The following is a 21,121-nucleotide window of genomic DNA, read 5'->3' on the forward strand; positions in this document are numbered from 1 at the left end:
TATATATATACATTTGCATGCATATGTGCAGCTCTAACTTTTGGCCTGAAAAAGGCGCAACAGAGGTCTAACTTTGTTTCAGTCGCCCGGCTCTGCTAAATTGAATTTCCTTACTGGTGGAATACACTCGTTTGCATGGCTGGAGTAATGAGTTGTTTCAAGAAACAATACCGCATTATTTCGTGTACCACAACAAATAAAAAACTAGACGTTTTTTGCACATGGAATTCAGTTGGGGAAAATTATGAACTTGAAATTCAGCAGAGAGTTATTTGAATTTTGCATTAGAACCAAATCAGCGTAAAGCTTGGGCTAAAGCAGAACACCGTTTGACCGAAACTCGCCCACGTGATGAATAACAGGAAGGATGAAACAAATCATGTATGAAACATTTTAGCCAACTTATGAATATTGTTTTCCGAATAGATAATAATATTTCTCATCTCTTATACACACAGTTGTTGATTAAGTGGATCTGTGAAGAACGCAACTCTTATATCGTTTAAGCCCTAGCCTTTAATGCTTTAATTGACAATATCCGCCAAATGGCTCCAATTACCGCATTATGACCAACATTCATTCAGGTTAGTGGGCCACATGCCTCACACAACCACGAAATCCGTCGTATTCCATGATTCAGTATCTCGATCGTTATGGAGTGAAAATCTCAAACGTATTAACCGAAAGAAAGGCTAGAACAGACTCTGCTTCTGCTTTCATTAACAATGAAACGGCACGTTTTGTCCGTCAGAACTTTAAACAAGTAATTTATTTTTCCTCCGACTTAGCACGATAGCTAGCTCAATTCTGCCGAACAATACTTTCCTTTCTGTGCCGTTTTCAGTGAGGATCTCTAACCAGTATACCGCAACAAATGTCAGTTACAGATAACATCAATAGTGAATACTGAATAGCAGGCCACGCCCTTTTTAAGTCAAATTGTTGAGTGCTATTCTACCTAGTTAACAGAACCGATTTTCTTAACTGATTCATATGACTTAGGTTGGCGCCATTGTTTTTTTGCACATTAAGAAAGATATGGTTTTGCTTCTCAGTAGATATATTTAATGACTGGCAAAACTGTTTCGACTAATCGGTGTTTACTATGTAGATCACCGACTTCACTTTTGAGGATCCGTAGTTCACCAAAAGGCCTACATAAAACCACAGATTGATAACAGGATACCTGTGTGAGTGATCTGAAACCCGAATCCGGTTTTATTGAGCAACTGAGCAATTTGTCATTGTTTATTAACGTGCGTGAATTTAGTTTTAAAATCTGCTTGATATCAAATCCCAATTCAGAATGTCAACTAAAAACTAATCCTTGTTTAGATGTTGGTCTTCTGATTGGTGGGTCCGCCTGATCCTCTCTGTTAATAACTGTACACTCGCACCATTGTCTTCAAACCTTCATTACATGTCATCAGGAATATCCCAGATATGATATTGTGAGATGGCATGATCTGACTTAACATTCCAAAGTTTATTTCGGTAACTCGGCTAAAGCGACTTGCCTAAATGGCCAGGGAAATGCCCAAAAGGGTGGCAATCGCTTGTTTAACCAGATAGATGGATAGCACGTTCAAGCACGAAACAAACCAACTTCTGGCTGTGAAGTTAGTTTGACCTCCTCGCTGAAGGTTTAGTTCGGGCTCATCATGCTACTTGTTCTTGGCTATTAAATTACGGTACTCCGGATATCAAAGCGGGAGGCCTTTATACACCTCTTTCGATCGTTCTAACACCGATTACAGTGAACTCAACCACACCGCGTCCTACAAAACAAGAGCGTGTTGGACCAGGATAGCCAGGGTCGAATTCACTCTGGTAATTTCGAACACCTTGATCACTGGTTGAGTTTCGAGAGACAGGTGAATATCGGTCACATTTGATTCATTGGCCCAGACATATTCACTCGCTCTATTTTCAATAGTGCTTGCATATGACACGATGAACCAAAATCGATGATAAATGATTGATCGAATGCTTCGGGAAAGAATATTCAAAAGTTTTGCCTGACAGTGTGGTAGTAACAACTACTCTACCGGACCAAATATACTACTACTACTATTACTAATAACCATTCAGCTGTAACAACTTTTCGGTGCATAGCTTTCATGCCAACCAAAGAAAGTACGAGACTTGAGGTTATGATGATGAGGCAGCAGTGGTCGAGATCCTCATGCTGGTTCAGAAACACAGAGATTCGGGGCAAGCAATTTCACACCTTACCTAAGAGCTAACTTCAGTCCGAACGGGGCTAGTTGTAACCTCAAAGTTCCGTCTGAATTTTACCGCACTAATATGAACAGGCCGCTGTGCATTGGTCGGTCACCAAGAACAGTATGTCAGAAATAGGTTTTTGATTGAGTCTGTATTCATTTTTGCGTTAGGCCAATGCACACCCCATAAATATTGACACTTATGGGACACAATATCCCAGTTATCCATCTTATTTGAGCTAACTGGCTACATTATCCTTTCACATTCTCAGGTAGAGAACTAAATCATGCAGGTTATATGAATATAGAGTTAAAGAGCACTGAACAGACATTGATTTTTGCAAGTCATCTGATCAAATAATCCCAGCTTATTTGATTTGATCAGCAGCGCATGCTAACAACTAAGACATTGTGGTTGACGGGGTCAAACAGATGGTCGGTACCCAACACGGTACCCAACGTCTGGTTGCTGACGAAGCAGGATTGTAATTTGACATCTCACCCGATAGTTTTCCTAACAATATCTGAATAACGTACTCTGGACTGTATTGTACCGCAGGTTAAGCTAAGGATCTCCTTGTACTGCCGATGTAACCACCTCGTTGGATGTAGGGGAACTCGTGAAAGCCGTAAAGGGCAGTTAGATTATACAACCTCAGTTGATGTATTTGCTCAGCAAATACTTTTGTGGTCAATGTGAGATGTAGGTGGACTGCAGTATAAACAGATTTTTTAAGGCACAATAGGGCTTTTAGCAGTGTCAACTCGACCACCCTTGAACTGAAGCAACACGTAGATCTTCCTTGTTTGTTGAATGTCTGTACAGTTTTTTAAATTACTCGGATGCTTCGCGTTTATCCAAAAAGCGGGCTGGGTTCCAGACCAGTCTCCCGTCAAAACCGAACTGGTAGGTAAATTAGTGTATTTCACTAATTTACTGCAACTTGACTTCAATTAAAAAAATAGTAGGGTTGACGGAAAATCGGAGATTGCGCCTACATGATAAGCCCCAAGAAGGGCGAAACCGTTCGTGGGCTTTCAAACAGCTTTGGACAACCATACGAGTAGTGTATTACGTCCATACATTGTTTTCTTGTTTACGAGAAGGGGCCGTGTTGATATATGCTGGTGAAGCGTAACCTCTTCGGGCAGCAGAGCTGAGTCCCCGTCAGGTCTCCGACAACCGTTGCCTCAGATACGTAACTCATGAGACGTGTTGGCTAACCTTAATCAAGCCAACTGAAGAACGAGTGTTCGATTGTGCAGAGGGGACTTCAGTCGAATAATGTTTTCAAAACCATAAACTGAGGAGGTCAAGTTTCGTATCCCACATCACCTTCTATAAACGAGATTGCCCTGTTCCGTGCCCCAGTCAAGGTGAAGGCAGAGAGATGGTCAACCACTGAACTGACAGAAGGTTATGAAAGGGATTATGAAAGTCTGGATGCTGTTGCCATAACTAACCTCCCAGGATGTGGTCTGTGTGACACCCGCTGTGAATGGTTGGAAACTGCGATTAGTATCACTGGCGTTTATTCCTCAGTTTCAGTCAGGGGGTTACCGAATGTGTGTCTAGAAATGTAGGCGTTTCGGAATGTTTGTAGCAAGCTATCACTTTACTCTTTTGTTCACAATAAGCATTTTGAACAAAGTATGGTAATAAGGCAGCTAAGTGTGAGCGTTGAACACTGGTGTCATGCTACCGATGACCATGCTGATATAAAAGTGTATCCTCTAAGAGGATATCATTCCGAAATGTTTATGTGATTCACACAGCGTAGGCTGATTAGCCACTTTGGCAACAAAACGGCCGAAGCTGAAGGGAAACCTGCTGCAACGAGTTAGGCACGAGTTTTTCACGATGTTCTAATTTGTGAGACAGCCGATATCACGTAGCTCTCTGCTATTAATTTTATCATTTATTTCTTCTAACACGAGAAAAGTAGGCTTCTGCGTGCAACGCATCTCACTACGATAACCACTACATCTTTATCGTGCGCACAAACGAACGCACGTGCGAATACAAACTGAATTTGATACATCAAGCATTTATCAAAATCATGACAAGAGAGCAATACCATCTTTTCATACTCATCATCGTAACAAGGAGAGACAAGTTGCTAGAAGAAACATATGACTCTTATATCCCATCGGCTGTTGAAGGCAACTGAGCTGAAATCTAGATTAGTGAATCATGCCCATAGCCTAAATACCTTAGCTCAGCCAGATCTGAGGTTTGAAGCGCATTGGTCGCTCTAATTTTGCTAGTATAGGGGTGTTTACCCATCTTAAAATCTAACCGTTATCTTGCCTCGACCTCCATGATGAAAGTGTGCAAATTGTCTCCGATAATACTTGTTACTCTCCTGAAATGTTTCATGCGGTAGAGAAGCCTAGTAAATTCTAGATGACTACATATTTGTAAGTGGATTCGAAGCTACCCCATCTGCAGACAAAGAATTATATCGTTTGGTATTTTCCTGTAGTTTGATAGAGTTTTCCGGCAATAGATTAATTAGTACAGCTGGACATATTCTGGGAAATAAATGATGACAAAGTGGAAAAGGACAAACCAGTAATACATCCCTGAACATGAAGCAATACGCCGCGCGTACAGTGTTCAACTACAACCATGTCCTGTATAACAGACGAGAACCATAATCCGAATAACTAGGACTTCATCGATCTAGCCTGAACAGGAGTGGTGTAGACACCTCTCGACTGGTGATCAGCACAGTTTGATGGAAAACCTGTGTCCGGCTGGCGGAATGTAGAAGCTAATCTGGGTGAGAATCCCGATAATAACGCTTCGATTTTCAAACGGCTAACGTCTTCTCCCAACTGCATATTAGACTGTCCATTCACACAGTGCACAGAACAATATATGAACCGTTACTCAGTGGCACCCACTGCAAGCAGAATATGATATATTTACACTCAGAGTTGCTACGAAATTTCCGGTATTTTAGCCGATTTATAATGTGTGAGTGCACGTTGCTGGGAGAAGTGCATTACCACGAAGGCAAGAAAATAATCCAAAGGGAGCCGATGGTTTTTTGAAATATTGTTTGTATAATGCTTCAAAGTAGTTCTAGATGTGTTGTGATTTGCTGGCGTCCACAGTGTAGACATTTGCTGATCTGTGAATTGTCGAAACCAATCCTTGGCAATCAAATCTAGATATGATATATAGTACGAACAAAACGGCTACAATACCGGAAGAACTGGCAGTTTCCACCAGCTGGGACCGCTCCTTTTTTGGTGAACACTATAGTTGGGTGCGTTTCACTTATTTCGTGATGTTTTATGAGGAGATGAGTACTTAAAGCCATGTTACGAAGTGCAGTAACGCGACACTAGATGGTGGAAGCAAACGCCCAGATATTGCGCGCCTGATGAACAGCTGATCCATCTTGTTGATCTTTTTTTATTCTGGGTTACGAAGAACGTTCAAAGCTGCTTCACATTGAGGAGCTTTTTGGCTTGAGAGAGATTAAAGTAGCTAGCATCGTAAAAATTAGTCCAGTTCAGAGAAAATCCTCGCCTATAAATTCTACGCTTAGCTAGGCTACCCTGATATTAACTAAAAAACATACTTGTCGAAGCAGGCTTCGAGGAAGACTGCTGTGTGCGTTAGGCTGTTGTTATTCCACCTACATAGGTCACTATACCCCTTGTGTTTGTTTGCGTACGATTTTGCCGTGCGTGCTTTTGCCTGAACGTTTCCAAATAATATAAGATCAGTATGTTTTCACTATTTACCTCCTGTAAATGAAGCGAATCTATTTCGAAAATCCCAGAAGTTGCGTACAGCTTTTATATCCTTACTGTAAATAATCGGCTGTTTTATCCTCACCAACATTTGGGATAATTCAAATCCGTACCTTCCATGCTAGTAGAAGGAGACTAAAGCGTTCGGTCTCAAAGGGCTGGTGAGTTGTAGTATCAGCTGGCATTTCGATTACGGAAAACACATCGACTGACCACATGTTAATTGGCTGCTCGAGCAAAGCGTTCTCCAATGGAAGTTTTACTCATCGTCTGATTTGGTATTTATTCGAGGTAATCCATATTTTTTTGTGTTTTAATCGAATAGACTTATCGATGTAATCGTGGATAGGAGACAGGTCCGGCACTCTTTGTCACAAAGGTACCCATCTGCAGTCGCGCAAAACAGATGTAATCGGGATAGGAGACAGGTCCGGCACTCTTTGTCACAAAGGTACCCATCTGCAGTCGCGCAAAACAATTGATCGTTTCAACTATAAGCCACTCTGATCCACGATCAAACACGGTTACCGAATTCTTCAGAGCCCACACATGAATAAGCGAGTATGTATTTTTCAATACATTCCATTTGCAATGGTTAGTGTGGAATCACTTCGTTTGCAGTAGAGCAGGTATGCCCACAATCGTGTGACGAATGTCAATGCTGTTCCTTCATAAGCAGTATTTATTTTTGTACAAGGATTTGTCCGGAATCCCTTTTGCTTTTTCTAAGTTTGGTCGCCAGATCGGCGAAGTGCCGCACCAACCGAAATGCCAGCTGATATTTACGACTAATCTGTACGACGTTTGTTGGTTTTGTGCGCCAAATATACTTCCCGTACACCACATGATATCAGAGTTCATGCCTAATGTGGTGCGTACAAAAGATCTTGCTGTCAAATTTGTATAGTCAGGTATCCCTGTGCAGTTGGTTCGTCGTTACTGAATTTGATCAGTATTGTGCATCACAACAATCTGTGAACTTACTTGGACACATGATTTATCGACTAGCAGCTCAACATTATGCAACCCAGTCAGGAGTGGCTGTGTGATAAACGAGGGCTGATTTTCAAGCGCACTACGCACCTCACTCTCAGTGGCGTCTCTTACGTGACGACGTTCAGATGCATGGTTCACAGGACAAACAGGATTTCTCACGTCTGAGAGATTTCTTAGTTTGTAGTGAGGACAGCAGTAGAACTAAACACTGGATGACAATGTTCTCGTCACACTTGAACCATCAGGAGTGGGTGATAAACGAGGGCTGATTTTCAAGCACACTACGCACCTCACTCTCAGTGGCGTCTCTTACGTGACGACGTTCAGATGCATGGTTCACAGGACAAACAGGATTTCTCACGTCTGAGAGATTTCTTAGTTTGTAGTGAGGACAGCAGGTAGAACTAAACACTGGATGACAATGTTCTCGTCACACTTGAACCAAACACAAGCAACTAAAAACAACACTTTTAACTAAACATGTCATGCAGTATACTGATCGTTTTTTTTTTCGAAAAAAAAACACTCTTTAACAAAACCTAATTACTAACTCAGCATTTTGAACTGTCCGTTGTTCAAGAACCGTGCATTGCTTTTGTAAGTAATGGCCAAATTTCATTCATTACCGCCGAATATGTAGTTCTCTCACAGTTAACCAAAAAGTACATTCTTCCGTTATCGACTAGTCAACGAAATGTCTTTATCAACCGTTTGCTATCTGGTGTACCAAATACTGGATATTTCGACCTCATTGATCGACAAAAGCCTAAGGAGATGAGGCACTATCCTTGATTTGACCAGAATACACACGTTCATCTTTAGTATACAAGATCACGTATCTGGTTTCCAAACCAAGAAAATGCTAGAAGTGTTATTTTGCAAGAGGCTGATTTGTTCTGGTATTGTGCACTAGCAGGCTGAGTAAGGGGGTGGTCTACCCGACGGCAAAAGTTTGATATTCATTGGGGTTGGATTAAAAACGCATTTCTCATTAGATTCCGATCGGATTTCAAACCATCCAGATGAACGACCTCATCGGTGTGTGGGGCCACAGCCGGGAAGTCTTACAAAGACGTAGAACTAAGGTGGATTTATTACCTCAACTAAAGTGTTGAAGATTTCTATCACGCAGTCGATCATATCCCAGCTTACCTCTCCTTCTGCTTAAGTTCCTAATGAGACCAGTATGAAATTAGCCTCACTAAAATTGCGGCAGCCAAGCAAGAAATATGCGATTGCTTTAGCTGCGCAGTAACTTTCTTTGGACTGCCGTTCACAAAGTTTTACCCGTGTGTATTCACCAGAACCTATAAATTTGGGAACCTTTCTAGAGCAGTCATCGTAACCGAATTATTGTTTTAACTCTATTGATAATTGATGTCAATAAAAACGGGCAAAACTATCAACTTTAAGGGACAGTTACTGCTGAAAAGTTACATTTTCAAATAAATTTCTATGTGATATGAATTTGAGTCACGTTTAACTCACTGTGCGAAAATAAAAGTCCTAAGAACAAGCAGTGAAATCACATTGCGTTTTGGGGTAGTTAAGTGATGCCTGTCCACGATGAGGGAAATATTTTGAAGCGCTTAAATAAGACGGTACTGCGAGATCTGCCTCTGAGTTTTGATGCTTTGTGAGCAAACCCTAAAAGCTTTTAACTGGTATACAGGCGGACTGTTGTAAGGTTGATTCAGCTGATGCTGCCAATATCGGTAATAAATGAGCACCAAGCGACACTTAGTCTTAAAACGAAGAAACATACAACCTTGTTGGGTGGATAACCTGTGGAAAATGCTGATATAACGATACATACAAAGTTTGTGTTGTGCATCTGTAACCTCGTAAAGAAAATAGATGTGTAGATCCTCCTTGCATGTTTGTAACATTTTTGATCTATCAGCTACGCTGGTTATTTCGCTTCATGCATGACTGAAAAATGTTTGCTCACTAGACCGAAACCATTTTGTTCATGTTTATCCTTAAAAGTGAAAAGCGGCATAGACCGATCGATCAATGGGATTTTTCTCCGAACCCACGTAACAGTGAAGACAAAGACGGGATTCGCTTGAAGGTTAGAGTACAACAGTTTATCGGTCACCCTCGTCCAAAAAGTAAATGGCAATAAATGAAACAAGTTGCAGTCTTTCTCAGTGGAATATACTGACAAGTCTCTCAAAAATAATGAGAATAATAAAAATGCAATGTATCAATGAACGCTTTCATCCGACTAGAAAAATCGGCCATTGCTCTACCTGCTAGCTTCATTTTGAAGCCAGGTAAATAATAAGACATCTGAGGCACAAGGTTGAGAAACCATCCTATAATAATAATATTCGTCCAGCTGTAACATCATTTCGATGGAAATCTACCACACCACCAGATGGAAGCCCGAAGCCTAAGGTTCTCCCGGGTCGCCCACAGGAGCGGTCAGTGATGAGGCTAGATTCAAACCACGGGACTTTTGGTTAGTACTTCGTGTCTTAGAAACTGAACTATCCTAAACGCAAAATATGAAAGCCGATGAAGCGTAAAGCATCTCAGCCCAGATAGCGTAACCCTCGAATTCCGGTTTGGTCAGAAAAGCAAGCTACAAGTTATCAGTTAGGCGACCAGCAGACACGGAATGGTCAAACATCGTGAGAAAACTGTGCACCAGCCGTATGGTAATCCAGGTAGTTGATTTAGGCAGATTATGTTAGACAAACCACTTGCTGAAGCGAATCTGGATGAAAGCGCTCTGACAATCAATTATGTTTTCGGTAAATCTATGTGCCATAGATGTGTGCGTACGACCTAAGACCGGGTAAAATAAGCTTAATATTTTCGATGCAATTAGGACATTAAAGTCATTTGTACGTTGCTCCAAGCTCCTTCTTCTCCGATGCGCAATTGTTGTTTGCGGTTTTACTTGGAAGGAATAAATTATTCCGGTCAGCTCTCAGATTAGACGCCCTTGTCATCCGTAATTTCAGCTAACTGAGGGATCCTCATCACATCTGATTGGTCAGCTCCGTATATGTGACTGTATTAGAGGAGTTGTCTTCAGCCGGGTGCAGTTCAAGGCTAACATATGCTCACTTTATAAATATGTAGCTCCGTAGATCGCCGTCTCTCCCTTCTTTAGAAGCTAGGCGTAAATGTCTTTTTATTATTATCGTACAGCCAAAAACCAATATCTCAGTCTTCTCTAACGGGAGTTTTCAAATTGACGAGATATTTTTCTCAACGAAAGCTTGTCTCTGTGTCTCAAGATTTTCGAGCTCTTAGAACTTTTGCTTAACGGACATTAGAAATAAACACAAAGGTGACTGGATGTCCTGTCCCATGTGTACACTACAATATTTGTGTTCAATAATCTGGAGAATTTTGTGAAGAATCCATAAGGTTTTCTTAACGTGAAATGCCAAAGCGGCAGGTGACTGCTCTCGCGACCAAACTACAATCGTAGTGTTTTTGGCGTTGTTGATGTTGGTAGAATGAACACTGAGATGCTTGGGCAGAAAAGGTACACTCTAAGCTACTCAATGTTGTTCATCGAATATTGATAGCAGTATCCGAAATAACTACACTTTGTTTGCCCAACGCGAGCAGTAAAAAATGAAAAAAAAATCTATTAGTGTAGTCCTGCAACGTGGAACGCGTTTGTAGCCGGACTTGTTGTTTTCATTGCCTGGGTCTATTGCACATTGACAAAAAATTCATTTGAGTTGCCCCGTTCAAGGTAACTTTTGACTAGTCAGCGGAATATTTGAACGTCGTGGTGAAGATTAAGTCAATAGGGACTCATCGCAACATTTGACAGAATAAACTCCTAATGAAACTGGACCTAAAACAGTGCACTGGAAGCGGATACCGGAGAAAAGGAACGTTTATCGGCGTCATCTAAATGCGCACTCAGTTTAAGAGCACAAGTATTAGGAGGTTCATTCAAACAACAACTCGAGTTCTATCTCGCATCAGTTAGTTTGCAGTCGAGTCACTTATTCCACGTCACTGATTGCATTAATGAACAGTGAACACACCGCGGTAGCATGGTAAGAACACACTTTTCACAAACTGTGCTGTCGGTTACAGTTCTACGGTTTCGTGTTGCATTAACTCTCTTTCGGACACACGTTTTATAGGCGTTACAGACCACCAAACAAGCCGGCCTTTACCCTGTGCTCGTGTAATGTTTCGAAGAGTTGACACCGTTTACAGGAGCTATGTTTGGAATCTAAGTTCCAAATCTTGAGCCTGAGAGTAAGACCACACTCAACATATTTGATAGATTGACAACGAAACTAGCACAACATACCTTTTTATCTGTGTGGTACTGACGAAATGTATATTCCGCATCCAAGCAGGACACTTGGCTGGAATTTGTTCCTCAGGGTTCGAAGCAAAAGTGTCTGTTTGCTTGCTAGATAGATTTTTGCGCAAAACAGCTGAGCTCAAAATACTGAGGTAGAAGCAGGTCCTCCATATATAAAATATCTTTCTGGCCACTGGCATAGCTGATGAGGTTGAAACTCTGTGGTTCGACATAACCAACATCCATGATCAGTTAGCCATCTTAATGTCAGTATGTTTCCGCTTCGTTGCACCAGCATTATGCAGCTGTATTTGAATAGTTGGAGATGGGACGTGCTAAGGTCTTGTTTAAATGTATGAAAGAGATGTAGCCATCTGATTTTTTGTGTCATCGCTTCCTTCAGAACGCCTTCGTCAGATCCTGGGAGGCTTAAGCCACAAAAGAGATATCCCACAATATGAATATTTCGAAACACTGAGGTCTTTCACTTCGTAAGGATTGTTCTCAGTTTTGGAGTAAGAGAAATCTCTGTGTCCTGTCACACTTAAGAGAAAATCGGAAATATGATGAGACGTTCGTGAGCCCATTGAAAACATTAAGAGAACAGGCTGGTAGTTAAAGCAATTTCTTTTCCCTGAGGAGAGGTTTTTTGAGATAAATGATCTCATGGATGTCCTCCTTTTAGTCACAAGATTGTCTGTGAAATGGTTCACTGCACGAAATAATTACACCTCTGTTTTTTACAACAGGGTTGGTTTTGGGGCGAACCGAATATTTATAGACCTGAAGAATCATTTACCGTACGTTTGGGCAGGCAAGACCACCATGGGTGAATGCTAGTTGATCAAAAATTTACCAAAAGTTCACTTTTGTGACTCAGTTTTTGTAACACCTGTAAGCGACCTGCACATTTGCTTGAAATCGACAGGAGAACATCACTGTAGCATGTTTAGAGGAGAAAGTCAGGGAAGCGGGGTAATTCCCAGGATAGAAAAAGTTTGGTATGAAAGAGCGAAACAGCAGCCGGGATATTCTGTAAGGTCAGAACAGCACAGGAATGTTGTTTTGGGTATCTACGACTCACCGCGGATCATGTGAGTGGCCAGATAATGATTGAAGAAATTCTTTGCTGGAGACCCTCGACGCAGGTTCCATCGACTGGCTAAACTAATTCATTGTTTATATGGCTAGCAGTGAGTCAAATGACCGAGGTTCACTTACCAGTCTATCGTTAACGTGCAAGATACTTGGGTTTTCACTAAAATGATCAAAACTGGGAAATACAGACCAGCACAGGAAAGTAAGAAAAGTATTTGGAGGGTGAACTGCGATGATTCATTTGCGAATTACAAGCAGAGGGAATGATTAAGCTTTGCTTAGCATTTCAGATGGTCTTCTGTACCTAAAATTATATGGCTTGTGCGTAGAATATTTGATGAAGAATCTGGTTATTCAGTGTGAACTGATGTGTTTGCCACCGCAAGACGACCATAACTAAGGCTTCCATGGACACATTTTCAGCGAACACCATAAATGTGTGAGTAAGGTAGAGTAAGAAATGTGCTCCAAAAGGGAAACATCATTGTGGTTAGAAGGACTAAAACTTTCAATAGCACAGAGAAGCTGTTTTGTTCACGCTTATATGTACCACTCGGTCAACAACTAATGAATATGGCTCACTGATTTGGTATGTCTTCACTCATACGAATTTGAGCTGGAGGAGAGGTCAACTTAAGCTCCTGCCTCGAAAATCCAGCTTGTACAAGTAAGATACTCTGGACATTACTCTGTGAACCCATTACCGTATGAGCAGAGTAAGCCTCTTTGATGTCGGCAGTACAAGGAGATTCAGGAATTTTCACTGGAGATTTCATCCCTAAAGTTTGGCGGTAATTCTTGGCTTTCCAATATAAATTAGCACCAATTACAGAACGATATGTTAGAACGCTGGTCTCCGCCCGGACTACCTAAGAAATGGCAACTAAATAAACTAACTTAAGCGGTAATTCTCGGCTTTCCGATATAAATTAGCACCAATTACAGAACTATATGTTAGAACGCTGGTTTCCGTCCGGACTACCTAAGAAATGGCAACTAAATAAACTTAGCTTCGCACTATTTTGCAACTGCTTCGCAGTAGCGAACAATGCCGAAAAAAGCAAATTTCTTCAAGGAATTTCAGGAGAAACTGTTCGGCTCGGGTCAGAGATTCTTTCGCATTGGAGAAGCCATCAGACTTCTCATGAAGGTACAACAACTCGGAAGAATAACTAACCCCACCATGGGTGTGTATGTGTGCTTGACTGTTCAGGATTCCTTCAGTGGGACCTCATATGTACATATAGTGACTGACTTCAGGCAAAGCGACTGGATAACAATGATATCAGGCTTCAGTTAGAATGATTTTTGGGTCCATGCGGGAGACACCAGAAGTAAAATATCAAAAATTGGAATGGGAATAAGCAGAAAGCAGGATCAGTAGAAATATTGCTCACATAGCACTAATAACAAAGTTTGCTTGGTTCATACCCAGCGAAGCACGCCTGTGTATTGCTACTATACACTGACTGGAAGCCCACCTGAATACACCCTTGACGGTCAAAGATTCAAGGACATCATCTCCAATTGCAATAAAACCCCATAAAACCCAATAAAGGTGCCTTTGAGATCTATTCACATCACATTGGGTTCCACATGAAAGACATTTCCTTGTGTGATTTATTTAGATTTTTATCCACTCTGTACATGACACAACGTTTTATTAGTATTCTGTATTTATGTATTTTATTTGGACACTCGGCTAAGCATTTCATTCAATGACTGGGGTCTTGCAAAAGTACTCAAGTAGGCGGAATGTTTTTAGGAAACACAATGGACTATCAGTTCTCAGGCATTTCTGTTCACATTTAGCTCGAAAAAAACTGAGGATACGATCATGATGTCACTATTCCATTTCCTGTTGTAGCTGAATTGTTCCCTGTAGTTTGGGTTACCTTTTCTGTGAGTTTTCTCATGTAATCACGGCAACACCCGGTCAATGGTCCATTCAGCCTGGTCTACTTGACTAACCGAACTAATATATTGCTTGCAGCAAACCACTCGGCAGCCTCAGTGAGTTATATATGCCTCGTTTAAGCTGATGCTTACTTCCCCTTCTCAGTCTCCGTGACCATATGTGGTATCCAGACTATGGGGTCATTTTTGTTTCCTAGGTGCAATCACTCGATTTGGCCTTCCATCATTCAGTGGTTCGAAAATTCATATCTCAGTGAACCACGTAGATCACGTGACCATCTCAGTGGCATATCGCTGCCTAATGATCTCATTCCTGTCGACGCCAAAGATCGGAGACTTCTAGTGGACTGTTAGAAACTCGAATTAAACCAATTCAGTTTTGAAGTTCTTCAATTTTAATGTATATAGAGCTCGCGAAATACTCGAGATCAGGTACTTTCACTAATGAGTTTCTGTTAGCAGTAAATTGCTTACAGGTCAGTGACTATAATTGTTTTCGCCTTGATTTTGAAATGTGGAAAGGAAATACAAAGATTCACATCTGAACATCCATGAACAGTCCACACAAACTAAAAAATCGTGCTTGAGGATACAGTTTATGAATTTGCCAGTGGACTGTTTGCTGGATGCACTTTAGGTTACCAAACGTTCTACATTTTCTGGTATGTTCATCCTCACCAGTAGGCACTTACGCTATGAAATCAGAGGATGAATTTCTATAGCTTGAATTACATTGGTTTTCATGCACTAATTAAAACGACTAAAAGTGTCTAAGACCCTCCAAGTTACTTATTTTTGTTAGCTTACAAAGCAAACTGCACCAAAGCATGTTTGTTATTGGTGCATTCGTCTTCGGGGATGTTCCGAAAGCAGCGTTGTCGAGTAGAAACCATTGTGCAGTTAAAGAGAGAGTAACAACAAGATGAAATTGTATCCAGCAACAAGAACTGTTGAGGGATGATCATGAGCCACGCCATCCGGACTTCGAAAGAGCAAAGGAGGATGAGATGGATATCCAGTAACTGAGTAGAAGGTTACAAAGGAGGACACTAAATCGTAGCATAGGACTGGAGATGCTCTACCACATATGTCTTGGCCACAATCTGTGCCGTCAAATTCAGTCCGTGCTGACGAACCTACAATCCAGCGCCCTGTCCATAGTCGGTTTGCATTACTTTTTTGGCACTCCTTTTCTCTGGGTATCTGTGGTGTATTTTAAAGTGATACCAGGTAGCCAACGATGAAAATTCTATTTCACTGGCAAAGAACGGTCAACTAAACTAATCCGTTCGAAAAAACAGGGTCGTACTTACTTAGTGAATAACACATTTCCAATTTCAGCATCCAGTGTGGGCAGTTCTAAATAGCTTCAATGCTCTCGTACCTGTGGATAGTGTCGGTCAAAAATGTATTGTCTCTTTCATTCTGTCATCGCATGGATAAAACAGGATTAAGTTGGATGCTCTATAGGTTCAGAAATCTCACTTCCAAACCTAATATTTATCGCCAACTGACCGGACTTTTACCCACGATTTATTTGAAGTCAAGTGGACTTTTTACTTGGTTTAGCACGTCCGTCTAGAGAGCTGTTAGAAAAATTGGCTACCAGTGAATCGTTGAAATTGTTTCTAACTTCATTATCAAGCCAGACATGGCATGAATCTGTACATTTGGTAAGTATGAGGGGTGAGAGCAAACAAAAAAATATTGGAAACATTTCGCCCAATCCCGATTAGCAAGACTCCTAACAAATCGCGACGCGCTTCCTAAACCCAGCAATTGTTTTTCCGTCATCATTCCAAAGCGACGATCATTTCATTTCGTTATTAGACCGCTTTCTATGAAATGTCAGAAAAAAATACTGATTGCACATACAGTTGGGAAGGTAGCAATAGAGAATACTTCTGGAATAATCTTCGGGACCCAAATTTTCCGGCAGGTTTGAATCGGTTCCCTTGAAAAATCCATCAAAGTAATCTTCAGTGCTAAAGACATCTGACACTACGTGACTCGGTAAACAAAGCATCGTGTTCCAACACTCACGGAGAAGCAAACATGCGCACGCTCCGACAGAGCGCTCTAATCACATTTGAAACCTGATCCGCTGCACAGGCGGTTTGTTACTTCAAGTTTAATTTGATTGGGTCGCTGTCGTTTCGCAAATTTTTTGTAACCAAAGATCAAATGGGTTGTGATTGGATTTCAGGATGGCGGGGTAGGTCATATCCCGACAAACTTCCCTGTGAGAAGACTCCAAGTCACTTGCAGTGAATACGCCTTTCATCTATCTAGGTTTCTGTAGAGGTTATTTAAAAAAAAGAACCAAGTCGGGGTTATAATATCTAATTCGCAGACCAAAGTAAACCCTGTAGCTATTCATGGATAGCTGCTTACGTGGACCGCAGTAGTTTGTAACGACTATTCCACCTACATTATTTTTATTGAAAAATCAACTCATCTCCCGGTACGGCTTCAGGAGAGACTTGAGCGTTCTTAGCTCACGACCCAACCCGTATCACCTGATATACGGATAGATTGGTAAGTTGTGAACACATTTCCACTAGGCACTGACTACATAATTCGAAGTGATATGGCCAAGGACAATGTGATAGCCCTTATTCCACTCAAACTGAATGACCAAAAACTTGATGAAGGAGAACTTGCTGAAAGACAAACGGAATGTAGGACAAACAGGAAGAAAGCTGTTCACCGGAATGCATGATCACAAGCTCGCCACTAAAAGACCCAATCAATTCTCCATAGTCTCCGCACACAAAGATCAGGAAGGACACGAGTTCGACTGGAGCAGCGTTCGGATGCTGGCTCAAGCAAGAACAAAAAAGAACGTGAATTTATGGAAGCAAGGTACTCCACAGAAGAAGCCATCAACAAATATATCGAAATTGATCCTATTTACCAGCCACTAGGAGCAACAGAACGCCAAAACCACAGAGCTTATTGCTGAAAAAGTAACCAGACGAGGAACTCATAAGTGAAGCAGGAAAGCATCAATCAAACGGACAGATCAACTGGATTGGAGGAGGCGCCCAACGAAACCACCAAACCAACCGGCGGACGCAGGGACACTAACCGCCAAGGTGGAGGAAATAGGGCGGCAAATGCAACCAATCAAACTCGAGAATGTCAGACCACAAAGCAATGCAAATCAAGCCTAGAGGGAACAGGCTACTAAAAATAACAGGCTTTGGGATAGCCAATCAACACAAAGGAACGCAGACCACAACGCAACAAAGATCACGAATGGAACAATAAGTCGACCAAATTCGTTACGCTTCAAGTAGCCAATCACTTCAGGGAAAAACAGGTAGCATTCGAATGCTATATAAGCGCACGCGGGCAGGGAAAAAGTACCCACCCAACTGCGCACCGATGATGTCTCCTCGTATTGTGACGAAACGTTTGCAAGCCAATGGTCAAGCTCGGCGAATAGATCAACAGCCATCTGATCAACAACCAATAAGAGCTGTTCATAACACAACCCGCAACTACTGACATTAGTTAACCCATGAAATTTTTTAAATTCTTAAGATATATGGAACCACAAACGAAAAAATTGTACATACCTTCCAGGAAATCCAGATCGTTATTGGACGCGCATATTCAGCCAATTCACTTGTCAGTGTGGCATCATTTATCGGATGATCATATTTCACAGGAACTGCACATACGAGGTCAAGTTGATGAGATGTTCCCACGCGGGTGTGGTGAGCTAACTACGCGTCGATTTCGAGATAGTTTGATACGGATAACACCAGGAGGACTTTGGAAGTCTCCAAAAATGGTTTCAAATCCAGGGAACTTTTCGAGATTCATTTTTTTATTTTTATATTCAAACTTTGCGACTTTCACGAAAACAGTTCCAAGATTATTGTAAATCCTCAAAGGCTAGCAAGCTCGATGTTGTGCGTCACGTGATACAGACAGTACCTACGCTTCCTTTTTCAGAAGCCCCTAATGCTTTACCGCATGTCAACCCTTTTTCCTTCAGCCTTGATTATCTCATTTATTTTCGATCGAGGCGAAGGTCATTCACAGTGTTTTAAACATTGATTTATTAAAAACTGCATTCGAAGTAAAATTTTGCCACCAGTAATAAACCTGAATGAAAGTTACAAAATGTGAACAATCTTTTCAGACTTTAGCGTGCTAGATTTAGTCCGCCTGTTCTTGTAACTAAACAGACTGAGGTAAATGTCACCCATAGTAAATCTTTTCACAATCTCTACATGACATTGCGGAGGGGTTCGGACAAGATTAAGAAGAATTTGCGTGTTGTTGGGCTGTCCGCCTCCCAGAACTGCATCCCTGTGGCTTCCATGCGCATGGATGAAGACATTGCAAGAAATCGTGGCATGTCGATATCATTGAAGTTCGCGCTACCAGCTTATGTCTAGATCGAGCTCCTGAAATTCAAGGAATCACATAATTCCTGTGGTAGGCTAGCACCGGGACGTCCCACCAAACGTTGTCACTTCTGTTTAATTTAGGGCTAAAAGTATGATTAAGTGAAGCAAGTGATTAGATGAATTAATTGGTTGATTAATTAATCAAAATTAGTGATTATGCAAGTAAAGTCGTCGCAAGGCAGTGTCAACACCGACTTTTATGTATTCTGTAATGATAGTGATAGGACAGTGAGTCGTTCCACCAGAAAATTAACTCAGGAGAACAACCCTGTTTCTTCGGTAAACCTCAGCGCAGTTTTCCACTCGTTCCGGCTAACGGTCACACCGTTGAACCTTTGAGAGTGAAAATGCTTGTTCCCTGTCAATTACTCACAATCCTTCATATATCATCTAATCAGCTGGATAAGGGTGTCTGTTGCATTCCAGTGTCCTAAGTCCTGGCGGCTAGATTGGACAGCAAGTATCGTATAGTTGCTATACTGGTAGTTGAACGTGAAATACGGATGTTACTGTATCGTGAAACCAGTGATGAAGCCTAGTGAGGCAGGGACTCGAGTCTTTTCTATGAATCGGCCGGATCGAATAGTCGGCACAGTGAGTCGTCAAAACACACACAATCGTGCGTAGTGCACTGCACTACAACGCTGCAGCTTCGGTCTTGCCAGTTGAGTTTGTTTTCGGCATTACCACGAGGAATTCGAGCTCCTTTGTTTACCTCACGAATGGCCAGACTGCATTATCCAACATGCATGCTCACAAATAATTCCACCGATTTGATTATCCAGACATGGTATGTGGAAGCGCCTGTATTCACAAAGAACAACCAGCATTTCAAGGAGAGCATGGTGAACTTCAGGGCACATGTTCTGCCGGGTAGTCTAATTTTGGAATCATTAGCTTAATCAGTCGATATTAAGGTACTAGAGAACGGTTCATCTTTATTTCCAAAAGGCTTTTTTCATTCGGGAGAGTAGGTGTTTTTTGTGCCCTACAGAGTTGTCTCTTCGAGGGTTATGTTTCCACTTAAAGTGTCTCCCCTAGGAAAACTACTCTATCTTGATTATTAGTTGCTGCATCATTCTTCCGTCTAGGTGGCAAGTCACTTCGGAGACTAAAGTAGCATGAACGGGTAGTTGACTAAATGGATGTGACCGACCCATGTGTCTCCGAAATCCAATAATTGATTGGTAATCACCTGGCCGTCCCAACTCATCAAGCCGTTCATAAGTGTAATAAAAAAAGAATAGACTTATATCCAGAAAAGTCTTTGTCATGGATTATCGTTTTTCCTTGTCACGTGAATACGCTGGTATTTTCTATGTTCATATTACACCTTTTCAAACTTAGGAATGACTGTGATAAGTTCTACCAAGGGTCAGGAAGTGCTCCGAATTCAGTAAATAAGGACAGTAATTCCGTAAGTTTTATTTGTACATAAATTTATCAGTATTTGATATCGGAGAATTTCGGGTAACGTTTTCTCTTATTGCAAAGAACCACATGCCGCATGCATTCACTGCGCTGCTGTTAGGGTTGTTAGTTCCCGCAATTAGTAACAGTGTTATTGCCCAAGTGTGAGTGTTTTTGCCTGTCTAGACCGGATAACTCAGGTGCATATGGTGTGTGCTGACAGATTTGTGTCATATCAGATTTTCGGTGTCCAAATCTCGACAGACCGGGCCCTGATGGGCTCGAATGATTACGAACCTCGAGTCTAATGCTGCCTTCATTTGGTGCACACGGACCAGAGTAATCACACTGGGGCAGAAGGAGGATGGTTCAAACGAGTTTGATGTAAATACGAACTCCCGAATACCGCAGTTAGCTACTCAAACTCGTTTTGACGAACGATGCATTGCACACTAGTGGAGGCGGAATCATTACGGAAATGAACACATTAGTAGATTGTACGGATGCTCAGCTGCTGTGAGTAAATGTTTGCCGTTTGTAATGACAAAAAACAGTCGAGTCCGTCACTCAATACATTGCGATTACACTTGAACATTAATTTCACCATATGACATCCACTCGCGTCAGTCTGCTCGGTATACCCAAAATGGAAAATACGTGACCATTTAGCCAGTTGGACGATGGTATAGTTTTACTCATTCGAATTTAGTGGGCTGCATAAAAACCCGAGTATTACCCCACGCAACAATCGATTACAGGATGACATCATGCTTTAGTGGGAAACATGGACGGTTTCCCAGTATGAAACGTTCTAAGAATAAAGTATCACATAGAAACACACCCTTATTATTGTCTTCGGTTGCTTTGCCCAAAAGAGCGGATGATAAAACTAGCTGAATTGAAGATTTCAGTGGAATTTTTCAATGACCTTGTCAGTTGGCTGACTTAAATGGGTGGTATTTTGGTATATATATATATAT

At 41.5% G+C, this 21,121-nt stretch overlaps 2 protein-coding genes across 2 annotated transcripts in view; one reads left to right on the plus strand and one right to left on the minus strand.

Moving 5' to 3' along the window:
* The window catches only part of T265_01810 (hypothetical protein), a gene marked incomplete at both ends in the record, with an annotated part of 128,794 nt that overhangs the window by 47,823 nt on the left and 59,850 nt on the right, over nucleotides 1–21,121 (plus strand). The window lies entirely within an intron of this gene.
* On the minus strand, nucleotides 3,323–9,955 carry T265_01812 (hypothetical protein; the record flags this gene model as incomplete). Its single annotated transcript, XM_009165922.1, has 3 exons — nucleotides 3,323–3,445; nucleotides 8,944–9,166; nucleotides 9,852–9,955. The coding sequence occupies 3 exons, from the start codon at nucleotides 9,953–9,955 to the stop codon at nucleotides 3,323–3,325; spliced, it is 450 nt and encodes a 149-aa protein (XP_009164186.1).

This window comes from Opisthorchis viverrini, assembly GCF_000715545.1.
Source record: "Opisthorchis viverrini unplaced genomic scaffold opera_v5_20, whole genome shotgun sequence".
NCBI lineage: Eukaryota > Metazoa > Platyhelminthes > Trematoda > Opisthorchiida > Opisthorchiidae > Opisthorchis > Opisthorchis viverrini.